Source organism: Pristiophorus japonicus, chromosome X, assembly GCF_044704955.1.
Source record: "Pristiophorus japonicus isolate sPriJap1 chromosome X, sPriJap1.hap1, whole genome shotgun sequence".
NCBI lineage: Eukaryota > Metazoa > Chordata > Chondrichthyes > Pristiophoridae > Pristiophorus > Pristiophorus japonicus.
The window spans coordinates 1,627,325-1,644,188 of NC_092010.1; the positions used below are offsets into that span (position 1 = coordinate 1,627,325).

Below are 16,864 nucleotides of genomic sequence, written 5' to 3' on the forward strand. Positions count from 1 at the left end.
CTTATCTCCATATCATATCAAGGCTATAGAAGCACTGGAGCGTGTGCAAAAAATATTCACAAGGACGATATTAGAGCTGAGAGGTTATAACTGTCAGGAAACGTTGAACAGGCTGGGCCTCTTTTCTCTAGAAAACAGAGTGACCTGATCGAGATCTTTAAAATTCTGAAGCGGTTCGACAGGGTAGACGTAGAGAAGATGTTTCCACTTGTGAGGGAGTCAAAAACTAGAGGCCATAAATATGAGATAGTCGAATAGGGAATTCAGTAGAAATTTCTTTACCAGAGAGTGGCTAGAATGTGGAACGAGCTATCACAGGGAGTGGTTGAGGCGAATATCATCGGTACATTTAAAGGGAAGCTAGATATGTACATGAGGGAGAAAGGAATAGAAGGATATGGTGATGGGGTGAGATGAAGAGGGGAGGGAGGAGGCTTGTGTGTAGCATAAAGACCGGCACAGAACAGTTGGGCCAAATGGCGTGTTTCTGTGCTGCATATTCGATGTAATTCTATGTTTTAAAGGCGTACATTCCATCCTTATGTTTCGATAATACTTGATTTGATGCTGTTTGTATTTAAATGGCAGAGAAGTGGGGTTGGTTGGAGAAGAGGCACAATGGGCCGAATGGCCTCCTTCTGTGCTGTATCATTCTATGATTCTCAGCAAGCACAGGCTGAGCATCTGGGAGATGCAATACAGAGTGGGTACTGTGCCAGTGGTGGGGTGGGGGGGGGGGTGTTGGCTAATCTCATATGACACGGGGTTACATCGGGAATAGACCACTGAAACAGGCCATTCGGCCCAACCAGGCCATGCCGGCGTTTATGCTCCTCTCGAGCCTCCTCATCTAAATCTATCAGCGTAACCCTCTGTGCCCTTCTCTCTCGTGTGCTTGTCTAGCCTCCCCCTAAATCCACCTATACTATTCGCTTCAACCATTCCCTGTCATAGCGAGTTCCACATTCTCACCACTCTCTGGGTAAAGATGTTTCTCCTGAATTCCCCATTGGATTTCTTGGTGACTATCTTATATTGATGGCCTCTAGTTATGCTCTTCCCCACAAGTGGAAACATTCTCTCTGTATCCACTCTATCGAAACTTTTCATAATTTTAAAAACGTCTATTAGGTCACCCCTCATCCTTCTCTTTTCCAAAGGTGTGAGATTGCCCCTATTTATAGTCCGGTTAGCCCCTCCGGGGGACAGGTTGCACTCAGGGGAAGGGAGGGCGCTACCACTTCCCGGGAAATTGTCTGGGAGATAGCGGAGGCGTTGCCATGGCAGCGCCCCATTGTTAGCGCGCCGACCCTTCACCGCCCCGCGGGTCATGCACTCTCGGGGCGCTCATTAAAGGGGAGGGCCCCAGCGCCCCGGGCCACCATCTTTTTTTGTCGGTTGACTCTCAGTTCAGTTCGACGATGGCGGACGCTGGCGGGGTCTGGGCCACCAGCGCACAGCCCCCAGGTACTCCGTGGTTGGGTGCTGGCCCAGTGGAGGCCGTCAGAGGCCTTGCAGAGTGCGCAGCGGCCCTCCGATTTAATCGAAGAGGCGGGGTGTTGAAACGCGTCAGTGCCCCAGTAGCACCCTGGTTACCTCGCCCAGAGGAAGTGGAACGTGTGACATTGCGCCCCGCTTGCCTTGAGGGGTGGTAAAGGCAATTCTGCGGTGGGGGCGGGACTTCTACGCCCGGCGCTAAATGTCCCGGCCCCCAAAAGGTTACTGCCCCAAATTGGGCGCTGGGCAATTTTGCCCACCCCTGCCAGTCTCTTCATCCTCAGCAGGTTGTGACTCTGTGGAATTCGCTGCCTCAGAGAGTTGTGGAAGCTGGGTCATTGAGTAGATTTAAGGCAAAGATAGACAGTTTCTTAGCCGATAAGGGAATAAGGGGTTCTGGGCAGGGGGCAGAGAAGTGGACCTGAAGCCTCCTTGATACCATGCAACATCCCCACCGACACCTGGGAGTCCCTGGCCAAAGACCACCCTAAGTGGAGGAAGTGCATCCGGGAGGGCACTGAGCACCTCGAGTCTTATCGCGGAGAGCATGCAGAAAACAAGCGCAGGCAGTGGAAGGAGCGTGTGGCAAACCAGTCCCACCCACCCTTTCTCTCAACCACTGTCTGTCCCACCTGTGACAGGGACTGTAGTTCTCGTATTGGACTGTTCAGCCACCTGAGCACTCATTTTTAGAGTGGAAGCAAGTCTTCCTCGATTTAGACGAGGGGATTAAATGTGGTATCTCCAAATTTGCGGATGACACTAAGTTGGGTGGCAGTGTGAGCTGCGAGGAGGATGCTATGAGGCTGCATAGTGACTTGGATAGGTTAGGTGAGTGGGCAAATGCATGGCAGATGAAGTATAATGTGGATAAATGTGAGGTTATCCACTTTGGTGGTAAAAACAGAGAGACAGACTATTATCTGAATGGTGACAGATTAGGAAAAGGGAAGGTGCAACGAGACCTGGGTGTCATGGTACATCAGTCATTGAAGGTTAGCATGCAGGTACAGCTGGCGGTTAAGAAAGCATATGGCATGCTGGCCTTCATAGCGAGGGGATTTGAGTACAGGGGCAGGGAGGTGTTGCTACAGTTGTGAGGCCACACCTGGAGTATTGTGTACAGTTTTGTTCTCCTAACTTGAGGAAGGACATTCTTGCTATTGAGGGAGTGCAGTGAAGGTTCACCAGACTGATTCCTGGGATGGTGGGACTGACCTATCAAGAAAGACTGGATCAACTGGGCTTGTATTCACTGGAGTTCAGAAGAATGAGACGGAACCTCATAGAAACGTTTAAAATTCGGACGGGTTGAGACAGGTTAGATGCAGGAAGAATGTTCCCAATGTTGGGGAAGTCCAGAACCAGGGGTCACAGTCTAAGGATAGAAACATAGAAGAAACATAGAAAATAGGTGCAGGAGTAGGCCATTCGGCCCTTCTAGCCTGCACCGCCATTCAATGAGTTCATGGCTGAACATGCAACTTCAGTACCCCATTCCTGCTTTCTCACCATACCCCTTGATTCCCCTAGTAGTAAGGACTTCATCTAACTCCTTTTTGAATATATTTAGTGAATTGGCCTCAACAACTTTCTGTGGTAGAATAGGATAAGGGGTAAGCCATTTAGGACCGAGATGAGGAGAAACGTCTTCACCCAGAGAGTGGTGAACCTGTGGAAATCTCTACCACAGAAAGTTGTTGAGGCCAATTCACTAAATATATTCAAAAGGGAGTTAGTTGAAGTCCTTACTACTAGGGGGATCAAGGGGTATGGCGAGAAAGCAGGAATGGGGTACTGAAGTTGCATGTTCAGCCATGAACTCATTGAATGGCGGTGCAGGCTAGAAGGGCCGATTGGCCTACTCCTGCACCTATTTTCTATGTTTCTATGTTTCTATTCCGAGGGACTGTTATGATGATGATGGACCTGAGTTCATGATCGGATCAGCCATGATCGTATTAAATCGTGGAGCAGGCTCGAGGGGCCGTATGGCCTACTCCTGCTCCTATTTCTTATGTTCTTCTGTTCCTGGTAGGTATGACCTCGCATCTTTGGTATCATTCTTGTAAAAAAATGTTTGCACTTTCTCCAGTGCCTCTATATCCTTTTTATAATATGGCGACCACAATGCAACATGCTACATTGGTCTAACCAGGGTTCGATACAGGTTGATCCAGTCACGAATCCTCCATTGTCCTGCTTATGACCTATTGGGTTAGAAAGGAGTCCTGTGTCAAGACTCGGCCAAAACTCAATGCAAATAATTTACTCACTTAACTCTCAGCCAAATTTGGATTCTGCCCCTCCCCAATTCTTCGATGTTTCTTTCACCTTGTCAGATGCTTTGACTGAATGCTTCTCCAACACCCTAAGCGGCAACACTGGCAGGAGGGTCTAATTAGACCGTGACATGTTGACATAGGAAATCTCCATTAGAAACGGGGACAGTGGAATTTGTGATGTGGAAAGGATGTCATGTTTCCCTCACACTTCCTGTGCGAGCAGGAAGTAAGGTTTTGGGAAGAGGAAGTGTGCACAGAAGAAAGAGATTTAGTACAGAGGGAAAATGTGATCTCTCGTTACATCACGTAGCTTACTGTTGGCACTGAGACTCCTGATAATTATTGCAATGTTGACCATAGCACCTAGGAAGGTTGGACCAATGAAATGGAAGAACTTGGGATGGCCAGCGAGTTTATTTGAGGTAAATGTACTACAATCTAGCAGCAGAATTAAGAAAGGATTGGAAGACCTTTCAGTCAAAGCATCGGACAAGGTGAAATAAATATTTTCCCGAAGAGAGCTATTTGACCAGGGAATGCTTAACTGCAAGGAACTATTAAAGAGCTAGCACCTGCATGGAGTAATGGGGCAACTGGCCTTCCTCTGTGTTGTAAACTCTCTGACTCTATGGAATCATCATCATCATCATAGGCAGTCCCTCGGAATCCACTCTAAAAGTGAGTTCTTGGGTGACAACAGTCCAATATGGGAATTACAGTCTCTGTCACAGGTGGGACAGACAGCCATTGAAGGAAAGGGTGGGTGGGGAGTCTGGTTTGCCGCATGCTCCTTCCGCTGTCTGCGCTTGGTTTCTGCATGCTCTCGGCGACGAGACTCGAGGTGCTCAGCGCCCTCCCAGAGACACTTCCTCCACTTAGTGCAGTCTTTGGCCAGGGACTCCCAGGTGTTGGTGGGAATGTTACATTTTATCAAGGAGGCTTTGAGGGTGTCCTTGAAACATTTCCTCTGCCCACCTGGGGCTCGCTTGCCGTGTCGGAGTTCCGAGCAGAGCGCTTGCTTTGGGAGTTTCGTGTCAGGCATGCGGACGATGTGGCCCGCCCAACAGAACTGGTCAAGTGTGGTCAGTGCTTCGATGCTGGGGATGTTGGCCTGATCGAGAACACTGATGTTGGTGCGTCTTCCTCCCAGTGGATTTGCAGGATCTTGCGGAGGCATTGCTGGTGGCGTTTCTCCAGCGATTTGAGGTGGAGAAATGCCACCAGCTTGGTGGCATTTGAGTGCTTGATCTTCGAATACTCGCTTCCTCATGCGGCCAAAGGCTGCGCTGGCGCACTGAAGATGTGTTACATCTGACTCTGGCACCATGGGTCGAATGGCCTCCATCTGTGTTGTTTCATTCCAGGATCTGAAGGATGATGTGTAGTTTTGGGTACCTGACCTTTGAAAGGCCATTGAGGGGTTGGGGGGGTGGTGGGTGTGGGGAGAGTTCAGAGAAAAACAGGCTGTCAGCCTGAAGACTACACGACAAAAGTACCTCATTGGCTGTATAACACGACGGGACGTCCTGAGGTCATGAAAGGCACTATAAAATGCAAGACTTTCTTTCAATCTGTAAAGGCAGGTTTATTGGTGAATTTTGGAGAATAGTTGATTGAGAATGGACACAGTCCAGACTATAAATGTTATATCAAATCAACTCCCTTACAAAGGGAGTGCAGGATGAGTTAAGACCACTTGACCAACGAGTGAGCGTAAGGTCCTCTATCACAGCTCGGACCAATCCCAAAGGCAGTCTGAGCAAGCTTTGTCCCACTTTCCACCTCGTCGCTGTGAACTCTCCCAGGGCTCTGGAGCTCAGCTCTCTCCTTGGTCCATCCACTTTATCTGTACTGATCCCTCTATCCCATCAGTCCTGATCCTGCCCCATACAACCATCCTATCTCGAAGTATCAATGGACCGATTACTCGACAGATCACCTGTCACTTTAATTCCCCACTCCACTCCCACTCCGACCTCTCCGTCCTCGGCTTCTAATGCTGTTTTAATGAAGTTCAACGCAAGCTCGAGGAACAGCATCTCATCTTTCGTTTCGGCACTTTGCAGCCTTCCGGACTCAACATCGAGTTCAACAATTTCAGACCATAACATCTGCCCATATTTTGCTCTCTTTCCTCCTTAATTTGTTTTAACCCCCTTCCCCATCCCCCGATCTCATGTATTTTCTCTCTCTGTTTACCATGGCAGCGGTGATGATTCAGCCATTCACACCCTATCTAGACTCACCATTTTCTAACTTCTGCCATTACAATCCCAAGTCAGCCCATTATCCCTTTTGTCTCTCCAATCTCTCCTGCCTTCCCACATCACAGACCTTCCCTTTTGATCTTTCCTCCCCTCCCCCTTTCAGTGCTCCGACAGAATCTGTTCATTTCTAACCTTCGCCAGTTCTGACGAAGGGTCATCGACCCGAAACGTTAACCCTGTTTCTCTCTCCACAGATGCTTCCTGGCACGCTGAGATTTTCATCATTTTCTGTTTTTATTTCAGCATTTTCTGTTTTTATTTCAGATTCCAGCATCTGCAGTATTTTGCTCTTGTTTGACGATCGGGGGCCTGTTCCCTTGCTGTCAATGAAATATGGTTGGCAAGAGTTTAGCAATGCGAGATGCATAAATCGCTGATATGCTCCAATTTCCCCCAGACTCTTAACCTTTGGAGGTTGAACATGAATTTGAGCAGCTGCACAGAGCGACCAAGTGCAGCATTGGGCTCGACGGACCGAATGGCCTGCTCTAAATGCATTCTTGGTGCTGCCTCACTGCAACTGGGAAGGGTTGAAAGGGCAAACAACCTCGGAGGGGGTTGCGGTGGGGTGGGAGTTGGGTGAGGAGACGTTCGCGGTGGGAGTTGGGGTGGTGGGAGCACGCGTGTTGCAGCTGGAAGCTGAGTGACTGATACCGTTGTTTTTTTCTCTGTGTGTTGCAGGTGGGCATCGTGGGGCTGTGAACCAAGCAATTTCCATGAGGAGGGGAGGAAGATGCAGCTTCTGCCAGTCCTGCTGCTTCTGTTACTGATGTTCACGAAGAGAAGCCGTCAGGTCTTGTCAACACTGCGCATGGGTCCGTGAAACCACCCTCATTCTCCAATTACTCCTCATGTACCATCGTCTTTACTTACTCCCCATGTAGACTCACTCCCCAATTACACCCCATGTACCATCGCTCCTTATTAACTCCCCATGTACCCTCATTCTCCAATTACTCCCCATGTATCCTCACTCTCCAATTACACTCCATGCACAATCACTCCCCAATTATTTCCCATGTACACTCACTCCCCAATTACTCCCCATGTACCCACACTCCCCAATTACTGCCCATGTACCCTCATTCCTCAATTACTCCCATGTACCCTCACGCTCCAATTACTCCCATATACCCTCACTCCCCAATTACTCCCATGTACCCTCTTTCCCCAATTACACCTATGTACGCTCACTCTCCAATTACTCCCCATGTACCCACACTCCCCAATTACTGCCCATGTACCCTCACTCCCCAATTACTTCCGATGTAGCCTCACTCCCCAATTACTCCCATGCACCCTCACTTCTCAATTACTCCCATGTACCCTCTCTCCCCAATTACTCCCCATGTACCCTCACTTCCCAATTATTTCCTATGTACCATCACTCCCCAATTACTCCCATGTACCCTCACTTCTCAATTACTCCCATGTACACTCTCTCCACAATTACTCCCCATGTACCATCACTCACCAATTACTCGCCATGTACACTCATTCCCCAATTACATCCGCTGTACCCTCACTCCCCAATTACTCCCATGTACCCTCACTCCCCAAATTACTCCCATGTACCCTCTCTCTCCAATTACTCCACTTGTACACTCACTCCCCAATTACTTCTCATGTACCCTCACTCTCCAATTACTCCCCATGCACCCTCATTCCCCAATTACTCCCATGTACCCTCACTCTGCAATTACTCTCCATGTACACTCACTCCCCACTTACTCCCCATGTACCCTCATTCCCCAATTACTCCCATGTACTTTCACTCTACAAATACTCTACGTGTACCCTCACTCCCCAATTATTCCCATGTACTATCACTCCCCAATACCCTCCCATGTACCCTCACTCCCCATTTACTCCCCATGTACCCTCACTCCCAAATTATGCCCATTCAGCTTCACTCAACAATTACTCCCCATGTACCCTCACTCCCCAATTACACCCCATGTACCCTCACTCCCCAATTAATCCCCATGTACCCTCAATCCCCAATTACTACCATGTACCCTCACTCTCCAATTACTCCCCATGTACCCACACTCCCCAATTACTGCCCATGTACCCTCACTCCCCAATTACTCCCCATGTACCCTCACTCCCAAATTATGCCCATTCAGCTTCACTCAACAATTACTCCCCATGTACCCTCACTCCCCAATTACTCCCCATGTACCCTCACTCCCCAATTAATCCCCATGTACCCTCAATCCCCAATTACTACCATGTACCCTCACTCTCCAATTACTCCCCATGTACCCACACTCCCCAATTACTGCCCATGTACCCTCACTACCCAATGACTTCCTATATACCCTCACTCCCCAATTACTCCCATGTACACTCTCTCCCCAATTACTCCCATGTACCCTCACTTCCCAATTATTTCCGATGTACCCTCATTCCCCAATTACTCCCATGTACACTCTCTACCCAATTACTCCCCATGTACCCTCACTCCCCAATTACTCCCCATGTACCCTCACTCCCCAATTACTTCCTATGTACGCGCACTCCACAATTACTCCCATGTACCCTTCTCCCCATGTACACTCACTCCCCAATTACTTCTTATGTACCCTCACTCCCCAATTACTCCCCCTGCACCCTCATTCCCCAATTACTCCCATGTACACTCACTCTGCAATTACTCCCCATGTACACTCACTCCCCACTTACACCCCAAGTACCCTCGCACCTCCATTACTCCCCATGTACCCTCACTCCCCAGTTACTCCCCATGTACCCTCATTCCCCAATTACTCCCATGTACCTTCACTTTACAAATACTCTCCGTGTACCCTCACTCCCCAATTATTCCCATGTACCCTCACTCCCCAATTATCTCCTATGTACCCTCAGTCCCCAATTACTCCCCATGTACCCTCATGCCCCAATTACTCAAATCTACCTTCACTCTACAAATACTCTCCGTGTACCTTCACTCCCAAATTATTCCCATGTACCCTCACTCCCCAATTAGTCCCCATGTACCCTCACTCCACAATTACTCCCCATGTACACTCATTCCCCAATTACTTCCAATGTACCCTCACTCCCCAATTACTCCCATGTACCCTCACTCTACAATTACTCCCCATGTACCCTCACTCCCCAATTACTCCCCATGTACACTCACTCACCAATTACTTCCAATGTACCCTCACTCAACAATTACTCCCCATGTACCCTCACACCCCAATTACTCCCATGTACCCTCACTCTACAATTAATCCCCATGTACCCTCACTCCCCAATTATTCCCCATGTACCCTCACTTCACAATTACTACCCAAGTGCCCTCACTTTCCAATTACTAAAGGTATATGCTCAGTCCCCAAATACTCCCCATGTACCCTCACTCCCCAATTATTCCCATGTACCCTCACTCCCCAATTACTCCCATGTACCTTCACTCTACAAATACTCTCCGTGTACCCTCACTCCCCAATTACTCCCATGTACCTTCACTCCCCAATTACTTCCTATGTACGCTCAATCCCTAATTACTCCCATCTACCTTCACTCTACAAATACTCTCGATGTGCCCTCACGCCCCAATTACTCCCATGTACTGTCACTTCCCAATTACTTCCTATATACCCTCACTCCCCAATTACTCCCCATGTACCCTCATTCCCCAATTATTCCCGTGTACCTTCACTCTACAAATACTCTCCATGTTCCCACAATCCGCAATTTCTCCCCATGCACACTCACTCCCCAATTACTTCCGATGTACACTCACTCCTCAATTACTCCCCATGTACACTCACTCATTAATTACTTTCTATGTACCCTCAGTCCCCAATTACTCTCATGTCCCCTCATTCCCCAATTACTCACATGTACCCTCACTCTCCAATTACTCCACATGTACCCTCACTCCCCAATTACTCCCCATGTACCCTCACTTCACAATTACTCCCCAAGTGCTCTCACTTTCCAATGACTCCAGATGTACCCTCAATCCGCAAATACTCCCCATGCACCCTCACTCCCCAATTATGTCCATGTACCCTCACTTCACAATTACTCCCCAAGTGCCCTCACTTTCCAATTACTCCAGATGGAGCCTCAGTTCCCAAATACTCCCCATGCTCCCTCACTCACCAATTACTCCGATGTACCCTCACTCTACAATTACTCCCCATGTACCCTCACTCCCCAATTACTCCCCATGTACCCTGAGTCCGAAATTACTCCCACGTACCCTCACTCCCCAATTACTTCCTATGTACCCTCGCTCCCCAATTACTCCCATGTACGCTCACTCCACAATTATCCCCATGTACCCTCACTCCCCACTTACTCCCCATGTACCCTCATTCCCCAATTACTCCCATGTACCCTCACTCTGCAATTACTCCTCACGTAACCTCACTCTCCAATTACATCCTATGTAACCTCGCTCCCCAATTACTCCCATGTATCCTCATTCCCCAATTACTCCCATGTACCTTCACTCTACAAATAATCTCCGTGTACCCTCACTCCCCAATTACTCCCATGTACCTTCACTCTACAAATATTATCCCTGTACCCTCACTCACCAATTACTCCCCGTGTACACTTACTTCCTTTGTACCCTTAGTCCCCAGTTACTCCCATGTACCCACACTCCCCAATTACTCCCCATGTGCACTCACTCCCCAATTACTTCCTATGTACCCTCACTCCCCAATTGATCCCCCTGTACACTCACTCATCAATTACTTCCTATGTTCCCTCCGTCCCCAATTACTCCAATGTACCCTCATTCCCCAATTACTCCCATGTATCCTCGCTCTATAATTACGCCCCATGTATCCTCACGCCCCAATTACTCCCCATGTACCCTCACTCACCACTTACATCCTATGTACCCTCACTCCCCAATTACTCTCCGTGTACCCTCACTCCCCAATTACTTCCCATGTACCTTCACTCCCCAATCACTTCCTATGTACCCTCACTCCCCAATTACTTCCCATGTACCCTCATTCCTCAATTACTCCCATGTACCCTCACGCTCCAATTACTCCCATATACCCTCACTCCCCAATTACTCCCATGTACCCTCTTTCCCCAATTACACCTATGTACGCTCACTCTCCAATTACTCCCCATGTACCCACACTCCCCAATTACTGCCCATGTACCCTCACTCCCCAATTACTTCCGATGTAGCCTCACTCCCCAATTACTCCCATGCACCCTCACTTCTCAATTACTCCCATGTACCCTCTCTCCCCAATTACTCCCCATGTACCCTCACTTCCCAATTATTTCCTATGTACCATCACTCCCCAATTACTCCCATGTACCCTCACTTCTCAATTACTCCCATGTACACTCTCTCCACAATTACTCCCCATGTACCATCACTCACCAATTACTCGCCATGTACACTCATTCCCCAATTACATCCGCTGTACCCTCACTCCCCAATTACTCCCATGTACCCTCACTCCCCAAATTACTCCCATGTACCCTCTCTCTCCAATTACTCCACTTGTACACTCACTCCCCAATTACTTCTCATGTACCCTCACTCTCCAATTACTCCCCATGCACCCTCATTCCCCAATTACTCCCATGTACCCTCACTCTGCAATTACTCTCCATGTACACTCACTCCCCACTTACTCCCCATGTACCCTCATTCCCCAATTACTCCCATGTACTTTCACTCTACAAATACTCTACGTGTACCCTCACTCCCCAATTATTCCCATGTACTATCACTCCCCAATACCCTCCCATGTACCCTCACTCCCCATTTACTCCCCATGTACCCTCACTCCCAAATTATGCCCATTCAGCTTCACTCAACAATTACTCCCCATGTACCCTCACTCCCCAATTACACCCCATGTACCCTCACTCCCCAATTAATCCCCATGTACCCTCAATCCCCAATTACTACCATGTACCCTCACTCTCCAATTACTCCCCATGTACCCACACTCCCCAATTACTGCCCATGTACCCTCACTCCCCAATTACTCCCCATGTACCCTCACTCCCAAATTATGCCCATTCAGCTTCACTCAACAATTACTCCCCATGTACCCTCACTCCCCAATTACTCCCCATGTACCCTCACTCCCCAATTAATCCCCATGTACCCTCAATCCCCAATTACTACCATGTACCCTCACTCTCCAATTACTCCCCATGTACCCACACTCCCCAATTACTGCCCATGTACCCTCACTCCCCAATGACTTCCTATATACCCTCACTCCCCAATTACTCCCATGTACACTCTCTCCCCAATTACTCCCATGTACCCTCACTTCCCAATTATTTCCGATGTACCCTCACTCCCCAATTACTCCCATGTACACTCTCTACCCAATTACTCCCCATGTACCCTCACTCCCCAATTACTCCCCATGTACCCTCACTCCCCAATTACTTCCTATGTACGCGCACTCCCCAATTACTCCCATGTACCCTTCTCCCCATGTACACTCACTCCCCAATTACTTCTTATGTACCCTCACTCCCCAATTACTCCCCGTGCACCCTCATTCCCCAATTACTCCCATGTACACTCACTCTGCAATTACTCCCCATGTACACTCACTCCCCACTTACACCCCAAGTACCCTCGCACCTCCATTACTCCCCATGTACCCTCACTCCCCACTTACTCCCCATGTACTCTCATTCCCCAATTACTCCCATGTACCTTCACTTTACAAATACTCTCCGTGTACCCTCACTCCCCAATTATTCCCATGTACCCTCACTCCCCAATTATCTCCTATGTACCCTCAGTCCCCAATTACTCCCCATGTACCCTCATGCCCCAATTACTCACATCTACCTTCACTCTACAAATACTCTCCGTGTACCTTCACTCCCAAATTATTCCCATGTACCCTCACTCCCCAATTAGTCCCCATGTACCCTCACTCCACAATTACTCCCCATGTACACTCATTCCCCAATTACTTCCAATGTACCCTCACTCCCCAATTACTCCCATGTACCCTCACTCTACAATTACTCCCCATGTACCCTCACTCCCCAATTACTCCCCATGTACACTCACTCACCAATTACTTCCAATGTACCCTCACTCAACAATTACTCCCCATGTACCCTCACACCCCAATTACTCCCATGTACCCTCACTCTACAATTAATCCCCATGTACCCTCACTCCCCAATTATTCCCCATGTACCCTCACTTCACAATTACTACCCAAGTGCCCTCACTTTCCAATTACTAAAGGTATATGCTCAGTCCCCAAATACTCCCCATGTACCCTCACTCCCCAATTATTCCCATGTACCCTCACTCCCCAATTACTCCCTTGTACCTTCACTCTACAAATACTCTCCGTGTACCCTCACTCCACAATTACTCCCATGTACCTTCACTCCCCAATTACTTCCTATGTACGCTCAATCGTTAATTATTCCCATCTACCTTCACTCTACAAATACTCTCCATGTGCCCTCACGCCCCAATTACTCCCATGTACTTTCACTTCCCAATTACTTCCTATATACCCTCACTCCCCAATTACTCCCCATGTACCCTCATTCCCCAATTATTCCCGTGTACCTTCACTCTACAAATACTCTCCATGTTCCCACAATCCCCAATTTCTCCCCATGCACACTCACTCCCCAATTATTTCCGATGTACACTCACTCCTCAATTACTCCCCATGTACACTCACTCATTAATTACTTTCTATGTACCCTCAGTCCCCAATTACTCTCATGTCCCCTCATTCCCCAATTACTCCCCATGTACCCTCACTTCACAATTACTCCCCAAGTGCTCTCACTTTCCAATGACTCCAGATGTACCCTCAATCCGCAAATACTCCCCATGCACCCTCACTCCCCAATTATGTCCATGTACCCTCACTTCACAATTACTCCCCAAGTGCCCTCACTTTCCAATTACTCCAGATGGAGCCTCAGTTCCCAAATACTCCCCATGCTCCCTCACTCACCAATTACTCCGATGTACCCTCACTCTACAATTACTCCCCATGTACCCTCACTCCCCAATTACTCCCCATGTACCCTGAGTCCGAAATTACTCCCACGTACCCTCACTCCCCAATTACTTCCTATGTACCCTCGCTCCCCAATTACTCCCATGTACGCTCACTCCACAATTATCCCCATGTACCCTCACTCCCCACTTACTCCCCATGTACCCTCATTCCCCAATTACTCCCATGTACCCTCACTCTGCAATTACTCCTCACGTAACCTCACTCTCCAATTACATCCTGTGTAACCTCGCTCCCCAATTACTCCCCATGTATCCTCATTCCCCAATTACTCCCATGTACCTTCACTCTACAAATACTCTCCGTGTACCCTCACTCCCCAATTACTCCCATGTACGCTCACTCCACAATTATTCCCCATGTACCCTCACTCCCCACTTACTCCCCATGTACCCTCATTCCCCAATTACTCCCATGTACCCTCACTCTGCAATTACTCCTCACGTAACCTCACTCTCCAATTACATCCTATGTAACCTCGCTCCCCAATTACTCCCCATATATCCTCATTCCCCAATTACTCCCATGTACCTTCACTCTACAAATAATCTCCGTGTACCCTCACTCACCAATTACTCCCCGTGTACACTTACTTCCTTTGTACCCTTAGTCCCCAGTTACTCCCATGTACCCTCACTCCCCAATTACTCCAGATGCACCCTCAGTCCCCAAATACTTCCCATGTACCCTCACACCCCAATTACTTCCCATGTACCCACACTCCCCAATTACTCCCCATGTGCACTCACTCCCCAATTACTTCCTATGTACCCTCACTCCCCAATTGATCCCCCTGTACACTCACTCATCAATTACTTCCTATGTTCCCTCCGTCCCCAATTACTCCAATGTACCCTCATTCCCCAATTACTCCCATGTATCCTCGCTCTATAATTACGCCCCATGTATCCTCACGCCCCAATTACTCCCCATGTACCCTCACTCACCACTTACATCCTATGTACCCTCACTCCCCAATTACTCTCCGTGTACCCTCACTCCCCAATTACTTCCCATGTACCTTCACTCCCCAATCACTTCCTATGTACCCTCACTCCCCAATTACTTCCCATGTACCCTCACTCCTCAATTGCTCCCCATGTACACTCACTCATCAATTACTTCCTATGTTCCCTCCATCCCCAATTACTCCAATGTACCCTCATTCCACAATTACTCCAATGTACCCTCACTCGGCAATTACTCCTCATGTACCCTCACTCCCCAATTACTCCCCATGTACACTCACTCCACAATTACTCCCCATGTACCCTCACTCTCCAATTACTTCCAATGTAACCTCACTCCCCACTTATCCCCATGTATCCTCATTCCCCAATTACTCCCATGTACCTTCACTCAACAAATACTCTCCGTGTACCCTCACTCCCCAATTACTCCCATGTACCTTCACTCCCCAATTATTTCCTATGTAACCACACACCCCAATTCCTCCCATCGACCTTCACTCTTCAAATTATCTCCATGAACCCTCACTCCCCAATGACTCCCATGTACCTTCACTCCCCAATTACTTCCTATATACCCTCACTCTGCAATTACTCCCCATGTACCCTCATTCCCCAATTATTCCCATGTACCTTCACTCTACAAATATTCTCCATGTACCCTCACTCCCCAATTACTCCCCATGTACACTCATTCCCCAATTATTTCCACTGGACCCTCGCTCCTCAATTACTCACCATGTACACTCACTCACTAATTACTTCCTATGTACCCTCAGTTCACAATTACTCCCATGTACCCTCATTCCCCAATTACTCGCATGTACCCTCACACTACAATTACTCGCCATGTACCCTCACTCCACAATTACTCCAGATGTACCCTCAGTCCCAAAATACTCCCCATGTACCCTCACTCCCCAATTACTCCCCATGTGCACTCACTCCCCAATTACTTCCTATGTACCCTCACTCCCCAATTGCTCCTCATGTACCCTCACTCCGCAATTACTCCCCATGTACACTAACTCCACAATTACTCCCAATGTACCCTCACTCTCCAATTACTTCCTATGTAACCTCGCTCCCCACTTACTCCCCATGTATCATCATTCCCCAATTACTCCCATGTACCTTCACTCCCCAATTACTTCCTATATACCCTCACTCCGCAATTACTCCCATGGACCTTCACTCCCCAATTACTTCCTATATACCCTCACTCCGCAATTACTCCCCATGTACCCTCATTCCCCAATTATTCCCATGTACCATCACTCTACAAATATTCTCCATGTACCCTCACTCCTCAATTACTCCCCATGTACACTCATTCCCCAATTATTTCCGCTGTACCCTCACTCCCCAATTGCTCCCCATGTACACTCACTCACCAATTACTTCCTATGTACCATCAGTCCCCAATTACTCCCATGCACCCCCATTCCCCAATTATTCCCATGTACCATCACTCTACAAATATTCTCCATGTCCCCTCAGTCCCCAATTACTCCCATGTACCCTCATTCCCCAATTACTCCCATGTACCCTCACTCTATAGTTACTCCCGATGTACCCTCACTCCCCAATTACTCCCCATGTACCCTCATTCCTCAATTACTCCAGTTGTACCCTCAGTCCCCAAATACTCCCCATGTACCCTCACTCCTAATTACTCCCATGTACCCTCACTCCCCAATTACTTCCGATGTACCCTCACTCCCCAATTACTCCCCATGTACACTCACTTACCAATTACTTCCTATGTACCTCACTCCCCAATTACTCCCCGTGTACAATCACTCACC

General features: G+C 48.4%; 1 protein-coding gene across 1 annotated transcript in view; it reads left to right on the forward strand.

Moving 5' to 3' along the window:
* The first annotated feature begins 1,421 nt into the window (after positions 1 to 1,421).
* LOC139240764 (glutamate receptor ionotropic, kainate 5-like) overlaps positions 1,422 to 16,864 on the forward strand; it is a 215,659-nt gene continuing 200,216 nt past the window's right edge. Inside the window, exons 1-3 of the mRNA XM_070869243.1 lie at positions 1,422 to 1,467; positions 6,314 to 6,389; positions 6,731 to 6,864. Of these exons, the coding sequence (XP_070725344.1) occupies positions 1,422 to 1,467; positions 6,314 to 6,389; positions 6,731 to 6,864 (256 nt within the window). The remainder of the gene's footprint in view (positions 1,468 to 6,313; positions 6,390 to 6,730; positions 6,865 to 16,864) is intronic.